This window comes from Danaus plexippus, chromosome 15 (genome assembly GCF_018135715.1).
Source record: "Danaus plexippus chromosome 15, MEX_DaPlex, whole genome shotgun sequence".
NCBI classification, from domain to species: Eukaryota; Metazoa; Arthropoda; class Insecta; order Lepidoptera; family Nymphalidae; genus Danaus; species Danaus plexippus.
Window position 1 is genome coordinate 7,497,138 of NC_083547.1, and position 24,099 is coordinate 7,521,236.

Below are 24,099 nucleotides of genomic sequence, written 5' to 3' on the forward strand. Positions count from 1 at the left end.
GTCAACATTTAACATTAAACATATTCATCTATCGTTTCACGCTAATTTAAACTTACGACATATAGACAACGTTTGTAATAAAATTTACAATTTTATTTTCAAGAACAATAATGTGTAATTCCAAATACAATATAACAACCAATCATCATTATTGTATAAAAACCTCGGAACAATATTACAAAAGCGAAACGTGAACGACAGCGTAATGAGCAGTGCAATACTTTTAATTATACACGTGTTCAAAATTTGAGTCCTAATTCACGGTAGGTTTTTCTTTCACGTTCCGTCCTCGCAGCGCATACTTTATTTCTATTTGCCCGTGTGAGGTGAGGACGGGGGTTGCGGAGGGGGAGGGGAAGGGCACGCGCGGTAGAGTCGCCCCAGCCAGTTCAGGCTTCGACGGACGGGCGTGCGCTCGTCAACTTTGAATTTCATATTAATAAAAAAAAGAAACTGTGGCCAGTGTCTGTGACGTGAGTGCTCTGTATTTGGAATTTGGAAGCCAGCCCGACAAGGGATGCTGGGTGTGTAGTGTTGTTGAATTTCAGTTTGTGATTAAATCTGGTAAGTTGGTCTCGTATTAAAAGGATTAGGAAGGGATGGGGGTGTTTATTACCTGCACGGGCTTAGACGTCTGGACATAATGATGAGGCGTAGAGATACTTAAATTTATATATGTTTGATGTCAGTCTTTTTGGATACAATTGCTTAGTTTAATGGTTAATGTTTGGAAATGAATATAAGAAAAAGACGGTATAAAAATTATGTGTATTTAGTTTTAATACGTAATTTATAGATATACAAAAAATACATATATATATTATGTTTAAGGTTTCAAAAAAGTCACCTCATTAATTACAATCAATTGTAAAAATATAACATTTTTTAAAATATAGTTTTTCTATTTCAATTATATATATAATGATATTTTAAAATTAATTTAAACATAAAGCTATAAATAGTATCAAAGAAATTAATATGATTTATCTAAGTTCAAAAATATTTTATGAATCTCAATCCGTCGGCACATTCTTAAAATGACTTTACTTAACATATCGATACTTATTTTGATACGAAATTCTAAAGTAATCATTAATTTAAGACCCTATGAGTAAATAAAAAGTTACTTCTGTTATATCTGCATATTTCAAAACATCAAATACATTAAAAATTATTTTTTTTCCTTCTCAATCGTGTAAGAAAGACAAATAAAAATAAAACATACAGAAAATATATATTACCATTTATCTATTAAGAAAAGCCGTGTTTCGAATCTCATTATACAACCTTCGTATGCTATTACGGCTTTCACATAAATACCATCTAAATATCATGTAGCCAATAGTAGTATTCAATTTATACAAATAAAAATGTATTATAGATTTATTAATCAAATATTTTTATTTTTACATGTTAATTAATAAACATATCAGGACTACATATTTTCATCTGGCAGATTTAAATCGTTTACTTAATTTTCAACTCCGTCCGAGGCTATTTACAATTTTAAAGGGTATACATACATTAGGAAGACTAACTATCTGTCAATGCCAATACAACAAGATTACCTAACTTACTGATTGACTGACAAGTTAAACTACGGAAACAAACAAACTAAACTAATGGAGAGAGATTGAAACTGATGAAGAGAAATAAAGCAGATGGTGTTAATAACAGTAAAGTAAAGTTAAGGAAGATAGTTTATTTTTAACTATGAAAAAATTTTGATTATTATTACATATACAAAAAAATGCAACTAAGTGTATTGTACGCAATAAAATATGAGCCGAATACATTTATAAAAACCAAAACTAATAATCTTTTATAATATCTTATTATAATATATAAAAATTTAAAATGCATGTTTATCAATTTAAAACAGCAGGTACCGTAATTTATGGAAATATATTTCACATACATATATCTTTATATACACGTGTATAACGATTGTATCGTAAAATGCTACTTTTTGATAATATTTAATAAAAGATTGGTCTGGTCTAATAAAATATTTGTAACAAGTTAAATAGAACAATAAATTAAGATTCTAGTACAGAAAACTCAAACAAATTGATTTTATATTAGTATAACTGTATATTTTAAACTCACACTATTATTAACATAAGTACGATATTTTTAATTCAAGAGGTGATGTTTATGAAGATTTTTGTTTAAATTTTAAATTATTATCAAAGTTTAAACTAAGTTTTTTTTAAATAAATATCTTGAAATGGTGAGATCTAACATTTTCGCGAGTTTTATTCATTTAAATCTTGAAATGGTTATAGTTTTAGGTTAAATTTAAACTCAAATATAGTCTATTAGTTTCTATTAAAACTAATTGCGATTGAATCTCAAACTAGCCTCAAGTTAATTATAAGTTTTGTGAATTCCAGGAGCAAGTCTTTAAAGAACTTTGATGGTTATTATTCAAATTATGATGAATGGTTGCGACATAATTTGTAGCCATCAATCACTTAGATATGTGAAGGAGTTGTTTGGAAACTAGTTTATAATGTTTAACCTACAAATATAACATAATTATATCTCGACAGAATCAATACGAGGTACTAATTTATACAATTTTATTGAATTAAGCTTTTAGCAGGACTTAGCTTCAAATTATATTTTTAGACAAGTGAAGATATTTATGCTCCTAGCTGTGCACTTTGCTGTATTTTAATTTGGAAAAAGATAACTTTTTTGATACTTTGCTTAAACAACGCTGAGTATTTCTCTTGAAAAATTTTTATGTCCTATCTTTACGGTTATAATTTATTCCAAAGCAATAACGGAGCTTCTTTCATGTAACATGAACCTCAATAAATACGGAGATTTACTTAACTGACAAATAAACTATTTGCAAAAGAGAAGTCCATTAAACTAAATAAAGGATGAGTGAAAAATGGCATTACGCAATAATCTGAATGGATAATTTATAAGTCGTTTATTTACGTCTTTAACAATAAAACTGAAAGCTTTTTGGTTTGTAAATAAGATTTTGTTCATCTAAATAACCAATGTTAATAATCTGTGTGTGTACAAAAAGTTAAAATCTTGCTGTAGGTATAGTAAAACTAATTTGGTCTAAAAACCTGCACACAATGGTCACAGAAAATGTGGGTTAACACTTACAGGCGGCGCGCTAACAAGTAGTTACTTGTGATTGCATAATTGCTAGCCGTCTCGAGTATAACGCTACAGCTTCTTATTTCTGCTTTTGCAACGTTCGTAGTGCTTTGTCATGTATGTATACATTTTGTATTTTTGTACTACCGAATTTCAATCTGAATAATGTTTCAAAAATGTTTCTATTCAAAATCACCAACATATTCACATTCCAATTTTGTAGAAGATAACACAAACAAAAGCTAGCTTTTCATTAATCAAGTCCATTGGAATACAAGTGAAGTTTAATAGGCTATAAATAAAAGTAGGTTAGCTACGTTATTGTAATCGGATCATTGGCAGGTGATTAGATCAATGCAATATTATACAGTTTTTGTTTAACATGTTCATTATCAAACTTTGTTATAGCAATAAATATTATCAAATAAAATAGTGTACAACTTATGAATATATAATGACAATTTCAGAGAATGTTAATAATTGAAATAACACTTCTTTATATCATTAATTTTTTTCTACCTATTCAGATATAGATAATATTGTATATGCGTTTTATTTTAATTTAATATATTTTGTGTGAAAGATTAGTATATATTTATATGTACCTCCATTTATACCTGTGTATCAGTATATATATACATACGTTCATACTCCTAAAATAGGATTAGTCTCAGACTTCAATTTAATTAAGATGGTTAACCGGTTTGGCTTTTAGACTTTTTTTTGATTTTGCTGTTGAGCTACAAAAATAGGCAATATAAAAATGAAACTAAGCTTTTCGGATGCTAAGCGATTTTTTATTAGTTTGGAACTACATAAATCCGACGATTCTGTTCCTTTACAGAAACCGTGATCACGGGCAGACGAGATGAAAGTGTCTGATCACACGTCATCACGGTTGCTGTAAAGGAACAGAACCGTCGTATTTATGTAGTTACAAACTAATAAAAAAACGCATCGTATCCAAATAAACCTGAGGTTATTTAAATAAATACACACAAAAATCTTTATATTTCAGTATAAAAATATTATTGATGACATGATTTCATCTCATCAATCAAAATTTCGTATATAATAATAAATTTAAATGCAAATACTAAAAAGACAGTATACTTTGAGATCTATTTAGATAAAACGACAAAGGTTCTTAAGGACAGGAAAGTCATGCATATTTACATCATATTAAATCTTGATATATGTATACAAGGGGTAGTCAGGTTTTGGACGTTTGCCAATTACTGGTAAGCGACTAAGCAGAAAATGCTCCTTTGATTTAAACTGTTTTATCGCTGTGACACTCCGGAGGCTATGATGACCGTTTAATATAGAAAATAGTTATATCTTCTTACTATACTGTGAACAAATATTTTCATAAAGGTGATAATAAATTATACTATATTCATTTCTCTAATTATAATGAACTGGGTAGGTATTGATATTATTAATTGCTTGAATAAAAAATAGATTTTTTTTTGTATCTGACTGAAAATAGTAGGAGATACCAAGAAAGAACAAGATATTTTATTTAAATCTATTAATAAACAAGATATGTTCTATCATAAATCTATTTCGTTTAAAAACTAATAAGTCTTCTCAGCTCATTTATCATTAGCTATTGAATAAAAGACGTAAAAAAAGAAACGTAGATCTTCCTCAATGTTTCAAAAACTGATGACGAATAAAGTGCCTTTTATTCAATTGCGAAATAGATTTATTTTTGCCTAACAATGTAAAGTATTAAATAAATAGTCCTGAATAGGAAAATTAATGCAAGAATTTTTAATCATCGTGATTACATACATTTATTTATTTTTTAAAAATTCTTTGAATTCGCTTTCTTCTTTAGTTTTCTGATTTAAATAAGCATAGAATCATAAACTATATGTAGTATTATTTTTATTTCTTTATAGCAAACTTTATAACAAAATTTGGTGATAATATATGGCAATTTACAATCTCTCTATCGATACATTAAAACACTGAGATTTTTAATTTTACAAAAGTTTATATATGTGTTTAAATTGGAGATCCTTTGTGACAAACATTTGTATCAAAAATAACCGCTTTCCTAGTCATTTTAATTAATTTAAAGCTTTAGATCTCACTTCGAGTGCTCTCATTCTAGACACGTTGTTACTTAGAAAATATTTTGGTTAACTTTATTAAATATGTTTATCTTAAAATTCATTTAGCAAATTATGTTTTACTTTGTCAGTCAATTAGTTGAACATTTTTTAACAAATAAATTTTTCAAGAAGTTCGTTGTTCAGACCTTGGAAATAATTAATTTCACATGTCACCGTTAAACAACTTTTAAATTAAATTACTTTTGAATAATGTAATATAAAAACTGAATTTAATATTTATAATATATAAATTGCTGTTTTTAAAAATATTATAAAAATAACGCTGAACGCGGTTCCAATCAAGATCAAGAGAAGTATTTTTACGTCGGATAAATTCTTTTTCTTTTTGCATTAAGGGTTGTAAAGCTTAGCTTTAGGCGAAATACTGAAACTTTTATTTCCAGTTATATGATTGAAAGTGTGAAAAGTATTTTGTAGGTGGTAGAAGCCAGCTGTAATCATGTAACTATAGATCGAACATGGGCTGGCTCGACCGGGACAGAAGATCGGCGCGAAAGTAGCCTTTAATGGCTGCGTTTCGGCCGATGAGCGAGAAAGCCGGTTGCCTTATCCCTATTCCCACCTTCTCCTGTGATTTCCTTATTCCCACTCCTCCCTATTCTTAAAAAACCAAGGTTGCCAACGCATCCGCAACAGAGATGTTGCGGATGTCCATGAGCGACGGTGGCTACTGCCCACCAAGTAGGCCGTCTGCTAGTTTGCCACCTTTCAAATAAAAAAAAGCCCTAAGTATTACTCATCCATTGCTATTTCTGTTGTAATATGCATAAGAGGTACAACATACCATGACCCACATATGTATAGACTACAGTGGCTACTCACCATCTAATCTATGAAAAATCACTCCCGTTATCCACGATACGGCTATACTTTCGCTGTATGGTGACATAAAAATAACCTTTGGTTACTATAATGCGAATAGACAGTTCTTTCAAGAATTTTATAATTATTTTTTATTTTACTATGTAAAACTATTTTATTTATCACGGGGCTTCAGAAATATTATATTTTATAGAGTCCTATTAAATTAATGTTTTCTTTTTTATTTTTTTCCAACCAAATGACAGTTTATCACAATCTAAATCGCTTTGCTAAAATAATTATCTAAATGAAAATGTATGGATTATTGTTATAAAATTTCAATTATTTTGAACTAGTTTTTTTAACCTACATTGCTTTGAAAAATATCTGTTTTCTTTCTGTGAATTTTCACAATATGCTGTGGTAGTTTAATTCATCAAACCTTTGTTTACTTGGATTTTATCTTATCTTCCCTACAAACCACGTTTAGCGGTTGTAATTTCATCATCCTGTATTTTGTAAAACAAAATGCTTAGTTAAAAGAGATTAAAGGCTACCTTCATATTTCTGTGTCGGGTGTGGCAAGGTATCTTATTTACGTAATATCCTACCCTCAACCTCATTTTAGTGAACTAAATCCCTAATAGTCGGTTTTCATATTTATGTAGATATTACTTTAATAATATGAATATATATATACGTATTATAAACTTACAAAAGCGGTTAAACGCGATTTAAGGTAACAACTATATTATAGAAAATGTTGTTACTAACTTTATTTTTAGGAAACCCTTCCGCTATGATCGATTGTGTATTTTTAAAAATTATTAAATTACTATAAGTTGAAGTTTGCGGTCAAAAATTTATTTTTCATTTATAAAAAATAATTAATCTAGTACTGTTATGTAAAAAAATCCAAAGAAAAATATTGATCAGGTCTTCGAATTAAATAAATTATATGTCATCTACAGGATATAGGACATACTATGAACCACGATATAAATAAGTATAATATGTGGTTCATAAAATCATCTTATACTAGTTTTTAGGTAATTTCTGTTTCAAAATAAAGTATTCTATGCAATTTGCTTTTAGTATTCATCAAATGTAAAGATGATGTAGACTTAACGTTTTTAACTTTTTTGTATTAAAAAACCTACACGCCTGATAAAAGGAGACCGACCGTAATCCAATAGGTTCGTTTTCGATCTACTCAAAGCTCGTCCCTAAATTATTCGGTCGTTTGCGCTGTGCTTAAATAGAGTTTTATGTACGTATTTCAACATTTCAATTATTCAAAAGCCTATTATCTTAATATAAAAAGTGGTGCAATGCCAGTAAAACGATTTTTATCTACTTAAGGAAAATTTAATACACACACCCGTGTGATATAGATAGATTACCTACTCTTACTAGACTCTACGTTACTTATCGATATCTTACAAATTAAAAATATATATTCCCTCAAAACTTTCGACTTCACTGTCTGTTAGGTGAACATATAACATGTAAAAACTTACTTTTCTAAAGCCGGAGACCCTAATTTAAGAAATGCTGATCTTCAGATACAAAAATACTTCGCACAAATACTAACTAAGGCTTTCGTGAGTATCTTGAAATCGTAAAATCAGTATTCAACATCAGTTTTATTATTCTGGCATGGCTTTCGTTGTACTATGCAAAGCTATGCCATTACGTACGTAGGAATCGTTGATTATAAGAAGTATTAGTTATGTAAGCTAACATATTACATTGCGACAAAGTCTGATAACATCAATGAATAAATTAGTTTATGTGAGTCGGAAAACATTCAGGCGATCAAGCTGTGTCATTACTGCCACAAAATTCATTATGTTATAATATTACTTAATCTCCAATCAATGTGTATGTCGTTATAATTAAGTTTAAGAAGTGTTTTGTTATATCCACCTAAAGATATGCAAAAAATAAACATTTACTTAAAAGAATTGCAAATTATTAATGCGAGAAGAAAGAAGCTCATAGGCAATAAGAAAAAATGAATTAACGAACAATATAAGCGAAATAATATAACAGTTTTTTTATAATTCAATTATAATTTTAATGTCAATTTAAGCAGAAATCGTTTGATGCGCGTTTCTTGAAAAGTACTATCCCGAGAAAGTCTTTATAATAGCAACTATTAACCCTTATTAATTCTAAATAAAAAAATTGTTAGAATACAAGCAATGTTATTAGTTTTTAGTGTGTTGGCAACACTATATCCTGTGTATTAGCCTAAGATTTAGAACTTTTTTCGGTGTTCTTGTTACTGTAATGTAACCGTTTTGTACTACTTAAAAATAAAACAACGTTTGAAACAGTTAATCAGTTTCTGTCATTAAAATAACAAAAAAAAAAAAAAATTGGTGTTATATATAATAAATGTTAATGTTTCTGTACCAAATATACATTTTCAGCAATAAACTTTTAATTAAGAAAGAAGAGTCATCCGTACTTTGAATGTGTTAAAATATGTATAATGTATTTTAAAACAATGTCTTGAATTATGAAAAAAAATTTCGTAAATACTGGTCATGACATTTAAAGACGTCAAGTGCTCCTGTTTTCAGATATATAAGGCTTTCATATATAACCTCGACGAGTGTGAAAATTCTGAGGGGACTTTCGCTAATTATCCGACTGTCTGGAGTACTTGTCATTAAACTGAGTGGTCTTCAACTTAATGTATAAAAAAATATTTAAACAAATCTACTATAATAGTTCAGAATTAAAAATAACAAATGCAATATATATCGCATAACAGAAAATGGGATATTATTTTAATTATTTTTTGTTGTTATATTATTTTATAAACATATAAATGCTGGGATTGCTTGTATCAACGTTAAAAATTCAAAATATACTCCAAACTTCCGCTTCATTGCTGAACATATTCTGTGAATTCTATTACGTATTCGCCTCCCGAGACACAACTCTCTTTTGTTATAAAGAAATGAAATAATAAATGCTTGTTAACACTATAAAAGGTAATGAAATTTAATTTATCAGTTATTTGCGAAAAAAAATATTTATATTGACTTTCGTTTTTTTAATAGGATGAATTTTGTAAATTTGTTTGCCGAAAATCGGGATGGTACTTTTTATTTATGTATTTTAACTTTTGAAAGATTAGTTTAATTAAAAAAATAATAACGTGAAAAATGTTGGATATTTTGTCCTTTTTAATCGTATCTTCTATAGTACTTTTTTCATTAACTTTCTTAGCACAATAAAGAAAAACCTATAATTCTTTAAATGAGAAAATAATTATATAAGAAAATAAAATCGGAATTTTTTTTAAAGTGCTCTCTTAAAATTACGAGTATATCTTTAAAATATTTCTGACTTTTTTACTTTTCATTCTAAGCTGTACCTACAAAGAAATGTAGATACATAAATTGATTAACTTTATACAAATTATAAAGATGTAACCGTTTCTTTGCCTTGCCAGTATGTGGTAAGAATGCTACAACAAAAAATATTATTTCTACACGAGAGCTTATGTTTCTGAGTTTGGAAGACATAAAGCGCACACGGCTCATTGCTTCTTTAGATTACAGAAAATATGATAAGTCATGATTTATAACTGCGTTCCGACACTTTGTATCAGAACAAATTATATCTCAGGTAAATTTTGCGGTAACTTTATTAATATAATGAATTTAAATAATGTAAGAATGTTCGGCTAAAGCAGCAATTTGTATATTTATTTTTATTTCAATTGAATTTATTTCAGTATTTTGATATATTTTGGTAAATATACGTATACGGCAAATGTAAAGACCGCCTACATATATTATTTAGCAGTGTTTTTGGCTGTCGAATAATTCTCATGTTACTTATTTTTCAAAAAAATATATAGTGACATTTTATTACAGTTGGAAAAGTTTTTGTTTATCCTAATTGTATTGATTTTAACCTATTAAATTATAAGTTAAATGTGGCAAATGATTTAATGAAATAAAACCACCCGATATAGTTGTCCCTTACGTGTACACTTCAAAACATGAGAATATTAATAAGAAAGTTAGCCCTCTAGAGTTTTTAACTGGAGAAGAAATCTTTTATAAAAAGAAAGATAATTACTTAAATTATTCTTCTATGCAATTTTGTTAACACAACCCTGAAACAATGTTATTAACGCCACATGGCTCGCTAAAATCAAATAAGTTTAATTATGTAACGACGCCATCATTTCTAATATAAGTATAGAGATATTTAATCACTTGTTCCCTTCGCTTAAAATGTATTTGTATCACAAACAGAATATTGTGAGTCAAATGCCTAGAATAAACATAAATATTAAGAGGTTTTTGCAATCTTTTTGGGAAAGGTATAATTTTCACAAAAATTATATCTTGTTTATACGATGTGCTTTATTCTAAAACCACGCGACATTATGCATCGTGTTCTACATTTTGCCATGTATTGGAATTCTGCCAGTAACATTGTTGTGTATTGTTGGTGGTAAATGCTGTATAGATATAAATTAACATAACTTTGCTATTCCCCGTGTCTTCTTTGTAGAAAGTTACTGTATTCACGTAACGACTTTAATTTCATTCGTTTTAATAGTGGATTGTAGATTTTAAAATTGAATTATAAAAAAAATGAGTAAGCTGTTTGAAAGAATAATAATAGTATTTATGAGAACCAATACAAAAACAATAACGATACAGCTATTTTTAATATTCAGTGAAATGTACTAGGTTGCAAATCATATCACTAACTTGAATCGAGTATTTGAGTGTGAAGGCTCATCCAGCGTCCACTTTCGTTAAAAATAGCAACTTTTTCCATTTCATCGAACTAATCGATAAATCAGTGCAAAATGATAAACAGGAAATATGATTAAACTCCAATTGTTAGAGAGAATTTCCTGTATGAGTATACTGCTCATGAAATTCAACTTAAGAAAATTGCCTATGTAAAGAAAATCATAAAGATAAAATGTGATGGCTTACAATAATGGAACAGGAGATGGTTTAGAGGGTTCAAGTAGTAAGTGAAGATAAATAATATCTTTATTGTTAAATATTCTTGTTATCCAAAAACTAATTTTCTATTTAATGAAAAATTTAAGTAACAAAGTAGGATATTCATATAGAGTAGTTGCAACAAAAAATATTCCAAGCGATTTTAAACATATATATTTAAAAAGTACTGCATAAGTCATTTCCAAGTAGATATACATACCCATACAGAAATACGTAATATAAAATAATATTTGAAATCCGTTTTTAATAGCGCTACCTAATTTATTAAACAAAATAAGATTTAGATTCTAAATTATAATTAACTTTAATTTGACGACTAGTCTGAATACATTATAGGAGATCTCATGCATTTCTTCAATAAAACACAGAACGTTACATTAATTCTAGTTGAGTTACATTTGTCAAACAATTTGTATAATTTAAAAGTTGCGGAAAACGCTGGATCTGGCAGGCGTGTGATGTTCTCATTAATTTGGAGTTTCAATAGCCGAGTCGCGACCTGGAGGAATACAGAAGCAAAACATTTGGTAAATGAAATCGTTATCAATTATTTTAAAGATATTTGGACAAAGTTAAAGTATAGACATTGTTTTTGTTGAAGAAAGTCAGTAACGCATTGACACCTACTGAACATTTAAATTTTGTATATAAATTAAAATAATATGTACAAAAGCTAATATTTTACTTTATGACTCATTACATTTACTTAAAGAATTAAAGATTTTATTATTCTGCATACAATCCATACTAATATTTTTTTGATGCACCAAAATTTTATTGTGTTTAAAAAGATTTAAAAATAAGAAGACAAATATATTTGTAGGACAAATATGAAATAACAAACACCTATGTTTTATATATAGGTAATATGTACATAGATAAGATTGCCTGGTATAATTTTATTAAATTTGAATGCAACTTTGCATCTTTGAAAGGTTATATGAAAGTAGATTCGGGTTAAAAAGGTAGCCATTATGTTCAACTAGGCCGCCTTTACACTATACATACACCGTGAGATGAGTTGACAGAGTCAGAATATAAAAAGTATGAAAAGCTTAGGATTTAGCCAATGAAATAGGTATAGTGAATAAGTTTTTAAATCATTAAATGCGGTTAGTGAATTTTTAAAGAATTATTTATGTTTTCGCATCAAATTATATCTAAGTAGTATATGAATTATTTAAAATAAAAATATTAGAAAATGTAATGCGATCAGATTATTTTAACATTATGATAATTATATTCTGTGTTTTCTTAATATTTGATAAACGTAACAGAGTGTAATTTTTCGGAATTAGGTTAGTACGTGAAATATCTTAGACTCAATATGACAGTCGTTGAAATTGTATAAAGATCTTTACACGTTGTAGTCATATTAATATACATATATTTTCTAAATAAGTTACTAGAATACCATTAAAAATGTGACTTCTGTAAAAAACAACACGATGAGAATTTATAATACTAAAACTAATATTTTTCAGATTTACTATTATTAGGGTTTATAATTATTATTAACGATGTACTCCCGACGTTTCGGTTACTCTCATCTCATCTGCTCGTGATCACGATTGCTGCAAAGTAACCGAAAAGTCGGGAGTATGTTGTTAATATTAATTATAAACGTGTAGTAAATCCGAAAAATATTAGTGTTTTTTCAATAAATACTCCGAAAATCTTAGATGTCATTATTTGAAATACTATTTATTGGTTAAGAAAAAAAACATTATACACTCATTTATGTAGTCCTCATCTTGAAATTTAAATACATATAACAAATAATTTAACCATTCTAAAAATAATAAAATCAGTTCAGATTCAATACAGTTAAAGAAAGCAATGAAAATTTCTCATCTTTACTGGTTTAAAATACAAAAGAGAATTTTGAAGAGATGTTATAATTTGTTAAGAGGCCATTATTACTGCCATATCTTTCATAGCAATTGTTGAAATGAAACTTGTCACCATAAAAGAACATTGCCTTCGTCAAACTACATTTCCAAAGTAAAATTTTGTCGTATTTATAAGGAGGTAGTCTTTTCATCAACCAACAGGAACTCTTATCTATGGCCGAATATTTGCAAATACATTGTTCAAAAGGCTTCCCAACAAGTTACCCTTTGGGAAAATATAAGCAAACAAGTGCTATTCTAACCCAAAACAATAACTGCCCAACTTGGCTAGGGCAGACGAGGACTTTTGAAGGACTTTTATGAACTTTATAGCGAAATGTCGATTATATTGAACATAGGTCAAAGAGAATAACTTAATTTAATTTTAATACTTAAAAAATAACTTTAATGTTTTCATAATGCTGTGTAAAATATACTTTTAAAATACTTGAGAACGTTTTCTATTCTTAACATCTTTTTATTTTATTAATTATTTACTTAGATCATACTGTATTTTTTTTATTGCCATATTTTTATTATAATTTACTTATTAATGGATAACAGTCTCTAATACATGTTCTCCCGAGACTCAATAATTTGGGAGATCTCAACTAAACCTATTAAAGTCACGATGATAAGGAAGTAACATCACATGAAACCCTTTGTTATGTAAAGCTTCATTCCCATGGCAATGTTATCACGATACTCATAACACAAATTGGCCAGTGAAGTTTCTCTTCTATACAATTCTACTTTGTTATTTGTGTACCTTCGATGTGTCTACATATACAATATGTAAACATAGTTATAATTTAAAATGAAGAAACATCAACTGAAAACAATTATCTCAGTATACTCACTATAAGCTATGTAATTTCTATTAACTAGCGTAATGGCTGTGTCCATTTTATTTCCTTTAATTAAATAGCTCGATGATTTTTAATGAAATATTTCTATCGGTAAAATTTTAGATCTATATATAGTTATCTATGTTATATCATTTATAATCTTAATGACATCTAAGTCTTTCTAGAGTTCATTTAAATAAAGCGAATATTTTTTGATTACTAAGGGTTATTTTATTATTATAAAACTACATACTCCGGACGTTTCGGTTACTTTACAGAAACCATGATAACGGGCAGACGAGATAAAAATGTCTCACATATAAGATGATTCTTGATTGTAACAATTGATAGGAAGTTAAATAAATCCTTAAAAGTCAGAATACTTAATAGTTATTATAAATTAACTATTTGCAAATAAAAGTAATATTAATTTTAAAAGTATAATAGTAACGGAATTTATCTACTAAGGAACATGTCGAATTAATAAATGTAAGTAATTTTTAAAATACTTGAAATACAGTGACCGACGCGATCCATACATCAAAATCCCGTTTGGGATTAATCTAAATCTTTATATCGCTGGTTCTCAGCCTGTGATTTTGTACGGTCGTCGAGGCAATGATTTTTATATTAGGGTCATGTTCTAAGTCTTCTTTGTATCCTTTTAATATTTTTTGTAACTTTATTGCAATGATAGAGTAAATGGAATATTTTACTTCTAATAAAAATTAAAACTATATGTAGAGACAGAGGTGTTCTGTAAAGTGTTCTCGGTTTTTTCGTATTTTAAAAGTGTCAAAAATAAAATCTAGCTAGCTAAAGTAATAATCAACGAAATCCTTTCACAATTTTCTTTGTATAACAAATTTTCTTTAACATTAATAGCTGATTACATCAAAGTAATACAATTATTAATTAACGTAAGTTATGCTATATATTTAATATAAAGCCTTACAATTATTACAATAACGTGAGATGTAACGGTGAATTATTTTCCCGGAGGTCTTCCACATCTGGGTAATTTATATTAATAATGGTACACTATAGCTTGTTTTGATTTAGTTACAAGTCGCTGTATTGGGAGCAATAGTACATATTAAGCTTAAATAAATCATTATGAATAGTTTTCGGTGGGTATTATAATTAACACGCTTAACTCCATTTGAGTTATATTGATATAGCTTATATAAATGTATAAAGATCCTTATATTATATCGGAGTCCCTCTAAGAACACAACATAATACTAAGAGGCATGTACAAGGTTTCTCACTAGGTGGGCTTCAAAATGAATATGGTCAAAATAATGATTGAGTCTAACATATACGTAGTACTGGGAATCATAATTTTGAAGTTGGAACGAATATTTCTTCTTTAGGTTAATGATTCGATGAGGAAAAGCCTACTACGAATGAGAGGTCACTAATCGTTCAACTTTAATCTTTTCGTTCAATATCACACAGTTGCTGTAAATCGAGATAAAAAGGGAGTCACAACTGTAAGCTGTGTTTGTTTCAGGGAATTTTTCACAACACGACTAGTGAAAAATGAAATTTTGTAAGCTCTTTGGCCAAGTTGATTCGGGGCATCTAAAAAAATTAGCTCCTGGATCAAACAAGATCCCTTTTTTGTCCCAGATTGAGAAATAAGCTGCGAAGAAGACTTTATCTCAGTCTAATCACTTGAGAAATCATCTTTGAAGAAAGCTTCCAAGAGACACATATCGTTTAATGTTCTTAATAAATCTACATCCGCACTCCATCGGAATTACGTCGTCGTCGTCATTATATTTCTCTTTTTGCACGCGTAGTTTATGGGATTACTCTTTTCTGAATTGTTTGTTGGGACCTAAAATGTGGAGTCTTTAATGTCAATATTTCTATTTAGTCGTTACTAGTGATTCTTGCAAAACGCAAGGCCAGCACAGAATTTCCTAAACACCTCAAGCTTCAGATGTCTATGCACCGATTATCCCTGCTATCATCCTAGATGCTTTTGTGTGACCCCATATTTGGCGAAAAGGTACTAATTTTGATGGCCGTAGAAGTAATAGAAATGCAATTTTTCAGCTTATATAATAGTGCTTCCTGGTATGTACTCAAGATTGAGTCGGGACGGCATAGATCTTTGCTTCTATAAGGAAAATAGATAATTCCGCCTGTTGGCTACAATGCGCAACGCAGAGTCAATAGATACTGAGTTGCGCAGCAGTGGCCGCCATTACTCTGCAAAAGTTTTTGGGCATGGTAACCCTCATCTTTATCATTTTATACGAGTGTTTGAATTTTCCATTTGAACCCATTATTTCTTATAAAGAAAGGCTCGAGATGACCTTTAGGGAGCAAAACTTTTAGACCCAGTCTACCTACGATCATCTACCTTTTGGTAGGAGTCAGAACTTTAGAATTAGTCGCGAGATGAAGAGTTAATAAATTGAGTGGCCTCAAATCTACCCAAATTTTTTTAAAATCACGTACTCCGTCAGCGTGGTAAACTATGTGTATGTATATTTAAATTGCGTTCATGCTCCATAAATATTTCTTTGAAATTTATAAAAATAAAGGCACGTATATTCTGATTTCACTTCGACAATTTTCTTTTACGCTAGGAAGTTATCCTAGAAGACAATAAAATATGTACAGTGAACAAAATTATTTTTTTCTTTTATTTCAATTTTTTTAGAAAATTACAAAAAATTCCTTACAGATTCGCTTTTTAATTGATTAAGTCTAAAAAAGTGTGAAAATACTTTTAAAGTAATGTAATGAAATTGAATCGCATATAAATTCGCATTTACCTTCTTTAAAAGGCAAACTAAGCTAGATATGCGATAGACTGGCTTTTTCAGTTGTTGAATAGAGATCCCGTGTTAAGTAGTTCTCAAGTCACTCGACCTGCATCGGATATTGAACCTTCGTTATTATAAATAGGATTCCCTTTTCTATTTAACTATTATATTCGATTTAGTTAAGCATATTTTTTACAAAAAATAAACATTTCTCATTTAAGAAATAAATAATTACTTGAGGTGGAAAGAAATAATTAAATAAAAAACTTGTTTTTTTACACCTTGGTATAAATTCATAATATTTGAATTGAAATATTAGAGCGTAAATATATATTTTTTATTTTTTTCAGTGGAGATAATAATGAATATCCTTATACTTCAAGTATGTTGAAAAATTATATGTTGCGTATCGCGTTATGATTATAAATGTAATTTACACTTTCTTTATAAAGATCCAGGTGTTAGTTAAGCACCATCCATCTTCCTTGACGAAATTAGAAGGTGTTTTTTTTTTAATATAATTTTGAGAACAGTTACTTAGTCAGTCTTTAGTAAAATTATAATCAGTCATTATGTATATTTTACAAATCTTGCAACACAAGTGATTTTTTTAGTACATTATTTTTATATATGATATTAGATGCGTTGTTAAATTGCTTAATCTTGTAAACAAATTAAATATTTTATATGTTAAAACCAGTTATATGAAAAAGTGGCTATCACAAAGTGGAACTATTTCAAAAGTTATTGAGAGGGTTCAGACCAAAAGTGGTAATTTCTCATAACTTCGTATTTATTTTTTTTATTTCCTGTTTTATTCTTGACTGGCAGTTAAGGAAATAAATAGACTGGCAGCACAAGAAAATGGGAATTATCATCATTATTCATTATTTAGCATGCTCGACATTTCAGTTGCAATTCAGTGCTTGTGCAGTGAAGCTTGCTCATTAGATAAATTTGTGAAACCCCAGGGTTTAAACTCTGAATAAACATTACAGATCTGAAAATAATAATAAAAAAAACTTACATACTATAAGAACGATTGACCTTTAATATTTTATATATTTGTATATGATCATAGTAATAACCATCTTGATTATTTCAGATATATTATATCCTCAAATAACATGCTTCAACTAGAGATATTTTATGTTTAAGCATAGATCCCAATAATGTTGGTTATGTGTCTAAATTAATAATGTATGAGAAAAGTTATTTTTCTCCGTTACAAATGAAAATAAAATTAGTCTTTTAAATCAAGCTATATAAACGTAACAATTGCCCAAAGAAGCTGACCTTTTTAGGTTGTGTTACACAATATGCCTCTTATGTCTCTAGAATAAAACTGATGTAAATATCTAGGGCCTAAAAAAATAAACATTATCCGCAACGGCTGTTTTTTGGAATATGATATTCCAAAGAATTTTATATACATAAAATGATAAGAAGGACCTGTGATCGGGAAAATTACACCCATTACACTAATTTATGCTATGTAGATCACTAGCATGGAGCTTCTGCAATCACTTAAAGTTTATATTATCGTGAAATTATCGGTAAGTAAATGAACTATAAATTTAGTTTATTGGCGATTAGCACAACCTACGAACATAACTTGGAATTAAAAAGTATAATATGATACGTAAAAGTCTAAATTTTCAAAATAAAGTTTCTTAAATAATTTACTAGACATGTTTAAAGATCTACATTTACAGATACAAAAAAACAGTAAGTCTTTAAAATATTGACTTCGGTATAAACTACATTCTTACGTAAAACAAACCACCAGGGAAAATATACTGCCATAACTGCATTTAACTCAAAGATATTACCCGCTATAAATTCACTTAGTCGTTTGAGATCGTAAAGTTTTTACATCAGCTACAGTTATGGTGTTACAATGCAAATGAATTTAACTCTCAACTAACTATTTAAATCTCCACCACTTTGATAACCTCTCATTTGATGAAGCAAGTGGGTTGAATGAAAAATAATAAACAAAAGCATTGGTCACAAAGTTTCAGCAATATATATAGAGTGCTTGAAAAATATTTTTGGTCATAAAATGTTTATGGTGGAAACAAAACTTATTTTACGATGCGTTGATGTTCTTCCGAATAAGGAATAGAACGGATGTTTTAACAGATACAGTGTTCTTAGATTTATGTTTTATGTGTTTGTATTTGTAGAATAAATTTATTGTATTAACACCTCGGACTACTAGAATCCCAAGAGACCAGTCATGTCCTCTAAATTGGTTAATCGAAATCATTGCATAACAATAGGATTAATTTTATTCTTTAAAAAGACTCTTAATATATAAATTGAATGTAAGTAATACATTAAAATAAAATTTAAGTAACAGTTCATATTTAATTAGAGAAGTAATGAAATTAACAGATTAAACGCTATGATTTATATTAAATGTTGATGAGAAACTTCTGTGAAAATCTTATTTTTCGCAAATAAAAAAAAAATCTTCCAAATTTACAGTCCAAAGAGTAAAAAAAGATATGGGTATATAAATATAACTAGGATCAAAATACAAGAACATAAATGCTACATGGTCAGCTGGTGCAGGTCAGTGATGACGCAACATTGGCCTTGGCTGTTTTAGCTAGCATTTTTTACTATACTCTGCAGAGGGATTTAATAAATAAAAAAAAAGGTTTTCATTTTCATTATTCTGTGGATATTCTTTGTCTACCATGAATTACGTAAATTATTTAAAAATCATGTTCATAGGCACCTTCTTGATATTGAAGTCTGCAAAAGTTTTCCTACTCCTGGAGTTTTAAATAACGTTTAAAACATTAAGTGGAACTTTTGCCGTATATAGTACCTAAAATAAATTTAAAATGTCTAACTGTTTATTAAGTAACTATATTATTGTTATAAAATTAAGATAACAACAAATGCTCAAGGAACTGCCTTCGAAACCAGTAAACCGAAAAAAATGGCAGTTTCTTTTGTTTTTACATTTGTAAGAGCTCTAATTCATTATTAAATATATATTTTTTTGTAAATCCTATAAATTATTGTTGTCATAAATTGGAGCTCTTCAAAATTTATCAAGTCTTTATGATGTATAACAAGCGTATCAGATGTACATTAAAATTAACTTATCGACTTAAAAACACTAAGTAGAAAAAAAGGGCTCAAGAAGTTCAACAGAAAAACATGTAATTGCATTATTTTTTATATGTTTAAGCTGAACAAAACGTTTTAAGTAGTCACAGTGCCTCGTCACGTCGCAGTTGTCGAAGTCACCTTGTCACGATTCGAACTCGGTTATTGGATTAAAGTTAAGCGGGTCAAGTGTGTCAACCACGCATTTACAGTAAAAAAGGCAGCGTTGTGTCTGCTAGTTAGATACTTTATTTTTGTTAACTTCCGACTTCCAGGTAATATGTAGAAAAACACAAAATAAGTTTCTATAATTTATTTTTTTAATATTAAGACAGTTTAGTTACCTTAGATAAGTATTGCAAAATAAAATCCAATGACTTAGTAGTCTTTGGATTTGGATGCTTGTGCATAGAAGTCAATATGAGGAAAAGTTTGTTATGTACTAGTTTACTGATGTTGTTTATATAGAAACATTACTAAAGAACATTTTATGAAATTTTAGGGCAAAAACATAAATACAATGGTTGAGAATATATTACCGTGCTATATTTTACCAACAGTCTGACTGTAGATTTTTTTTCATTTGTTTTGTTTTCTTAGGTTGAATCAATAGAAAGCCTTGTTAGCCAGCAAATAAATCTTATATATTCTATATTAAAATCGGAGGCAAATTGGAAAAATCTTGAGAATCTCAGAAAAGAAAGTTAAGAGAGCGTTTCTGCCTCTTTGACTAATCAGAAATTCTTTTATTTATTTTCGCTGTATTTATTTGGATGACATCATTAATATTTAATGAACTTTAGCAACATTCTCTATGCACGTATTTACCAATAGCAAACATAGCTATATTTATATCGAAATTGCAAACAAATATTTATATAAACAAAGTAACTCGTACTTACCGTATATGAATAAAACATTTCATTAGAAAAGCTGTACCGACGACACAAGAAACAGTATTAAGTGGGTGACACGACAAAGAATACTAACGGTAAATAGAAGTGACACTCGCGGCGAACATAAAGAGGCGAAACACAATACAATTCTGCTTCGGACGCCTTTGTATAAAACATGTCCTTTTCAGGTCACTTCCAGTGCTGGGTACTCTAGAAATAATTATGAGAACAGTTTTGAAGAAAAACACTCTCATTGTAGGATAAATAATTAAGTTGTTTTCACGTGGTTTGTTCAGCTCAGTAGACTTTGAAGAAAAACGATTTAAGTCAATGTTATCCTTAATTGAACCAAATTGCTTTTAAAATTGAGTTCTATCTGTTAATAGGAAGTGAGATAAGTTTTATATTCACATTATTTTGTTATGATATAATAAATATATATATTTATAAATTGAATATTGCTAAGAAATATTTTTTTAAATTAACTATTTTTTCCTTTAGAAAATCTTACTATTGAAAACATATATAATATTTTATTTGTCCACAATTTCTTTTCTGTAATTATTATATCATAATAGTATTATCATAATATGATTCGGAATAAAATATTTGTTTTGTAACACGTAATACCGTAAGCGACTATACACAGATACTAACAAGGTTCGCAACTCTCCTGTCTTTCAAGTTTTGCATTCTTTCAGAGGGTTGCCATAATAACGTGAAGCTACGTCGACGTTATTTCAACTTATTTCGGTTTATGAACACTTTGAAAATATTAAATTTTCTCGAAGCCTCCTATGGATATGCAGAGTAATTTGTTAAAGAAAATTTATTTACACTGATATTCTGTATACATTTTCTTACGCTAATCTGTACCATTTGCATTATTAACGTGTTTTTGGTACTATGCAGAATGGCATATATTTATAGAATACTCTTTGATCAGGCTGTTGAATGTTTTATGTCAAAGTTAGAATGTCTTATATTTGTTTAATGTTGATTATTTCCAAAATAAAATTGAAAAATATACGATTAATATATTCAAAAAACTTTATTACGTTCCGCTAGCTTAATTGATAAATTGACTAGAAACCGAAATTCTATAAATTGCAGGTTATTCTGTTAGCATAAAAAAAATCTCATAATATATTCCCATTTTATATGTATTTGAATTGAAGGTCCATTTGGAGTATGATATTTTGGGTAGGCATTCATGAATTTAATTATTTTGTGAATAAATGTCATTTATTAGAGTTATTATAAAAAAAATTGAAGAGCGATTACCGAAAGCAAGTATATTGAGGCAATTAAAACCCATCACAGCCAGTGTTATATCCGCCTCATTTGATAACAGAAATGTAAAGATGAAAAATTTTGGATACATGGAAAAATATACCAACCTCTTTTGATGTCAAGAAAAGAATAAAAAAACGACAATAAAATCATATAACATAATTTACTTTTAATGACAAGAACGTAAAAAAGAAAATAATCAAATTTACATTAATGGCAGGAAATGAATACTTCGACTTTTATTAAACTGAATTTTCTCTATTTAAAAAACAATTGACGGCATTTTAGTTTTTTGATTATATATATTTTATTTTACTAATATACATATTATAATTTTATGTACAACGAAAATCGTTGTTGTTACATATTTTTTTAATAAAAAGGCTATGGGACATTTAATAAACTAATATTTATATGTTTAAAGAAATATTAAAATTAAACTAATACCTTTTCGGATTTACTGCGCGAATTTTTATTATTTTAAACTGCATAATCCCTACGATTCGGTTACTTTTCAGAAACCGTGATCACGGGCACACGAGATATGAAAGTCTTCATGTGTGTGACATTAAAGGTATTAGTTTTATTTAAATGACTCGCGAAAGTCTTAGATCTCATAAAATATTAAAATTATCCTCCTATTTAAAATAATTTGTTGTTATTGCGATATACATGTCTTTAGCGTGCAGTCGTATATAAAACTAGATCTTTTTTACAATTGCGTAGATTTGGTATACTTAGACGTATGAGAAACAATACAAAATTCTGGAGGATATTTGTGCGTCGGCCATTAGACCAGACCAGAATTTATGAATTCACGAATTTTAAAGCAAGTCGTGCTAATAGAGCTTACGGTTCCTTGAGATACCCACATCCCCAAAGATCATGCCATGAAGGTCGTAAGTTCCAGGCACTGTTGAAGCTCCTCTCCCTGCAACGCGATGGATCCGGCGCCCGCACGGTGAATCCATTAAATGCTAAGAAGTTTTGTCTATTTATGTCTAAAATTTCAAAAAACTCTAAAACTACCGACCCGATGCAATTTCCCTTTTTTTTTTCATATTATTGAGTTCTGACATAAAATATCTACTTTCTATATAAAGAGAGGTGTAACAGTTATTCTTCATTACGCTGCATTCGTTCTCGTCAGGGTGAGAGTGTTAAAAAAAAATCAACACACTTAAAAATGTAATTGAACACTATTTGTGGATAAGACATATCCATAAAAAAAATCTGCCATTTTGACATGTTTGTTGTCACGTTTTGTTTTTGTAAAAAATCATACCTTCCAGCTATTTTCTATCTACTTATTTTTATAACACAATATTTTGGTCACTGAAAACAAGGTATTCTAATATAGATTACATTTGAAAACAAAATAGATATAATCCAAAGCTCAAATATAATCATGGTGTTGTTTTTTTATGTAGCCCTATTTTGAATGTCTGTTTTATTACCGTTCTTAGCTGTAACGTTTATTCATGTTTAAGTTAAATAAATAATATAAGACATGCATAATTATTTGTAGTGAAATTTCAATGTTAATTAGTAATATAATTACTTTGTTGCAGATATAACGATAAATAAAAACCATATGTACATCAAACATGTGTTTGAAGAGTACATTTGTACAAAAAAGTATGATGGATATACCGAAGAGGCTTAAGTGAATTAAGCGATATAGAAAAAATAAAAATGTCGGTAAAAGCCAGTGTGGGTTAAGTGAAGGAGCAAAATGGCCAGCAAAGGTTTTGGCGAGGTGATCAGCTTTTTCTTGGCCGTGGCTTTCTGTGTTACGTGCCCGGAATATGGTAAGTCACCTTTTTTTACAATTATTATCGTATATTACATTTTATTAACATATATATGTATGTTTATTGTTGTTATTTATATATATATATTTAGCCTTCCTTTTGTATGTTTCTTGTATTTATTAGAGGAATCATTTAATAGTTACCTAAAGATCACTACACAATTAAAATTATAAAACTCTATATTTTTATTAAAAAAAATATAAATTGAAATGACTGCTTTTAAAAGAAAATTCCTTTAAAATAAGAGAGTATTTTCCAAGGCACCGCTTAGCGCCTACAGCGCTCGTTCCACAAAGTAATGTCAAGATTTCAATTGAAAATGTTGTTGAGATCAAAAGAATTACCA

General features: G+C 28.6%; 1 protein-coding gene across 2 annotated transcripts in view; it reads left to right on the forward strand.

The window, feature by feature from the left end:
* The first annotated feature begins 406 nt into the window (after positions 1-406).
* LOC116766319 (tyrosine-protein phosphatase Lar-like) overlaps positions 407-24,099 on the forward strand; it is a 45,062-nt gene continuing 21,369 nt past the window's right edge. For both annotated transcript variants that reach the window (XM_032656142.2, XM_032656143.2), the window contains exons 1-2: positions 407-564; positions 23,511-23,750. In XM_032656142.2, coding sequence (XP_032512033.2) covers positions 23,675-23,750 — 76 coding nt within the window. In that variant the 5' untranslated portion in view covers positions 407-564; positions 23,511-23,674. The remainder of the gene's footprint in view (positions 565-23,510; positions 23,751-24,099) is intronic.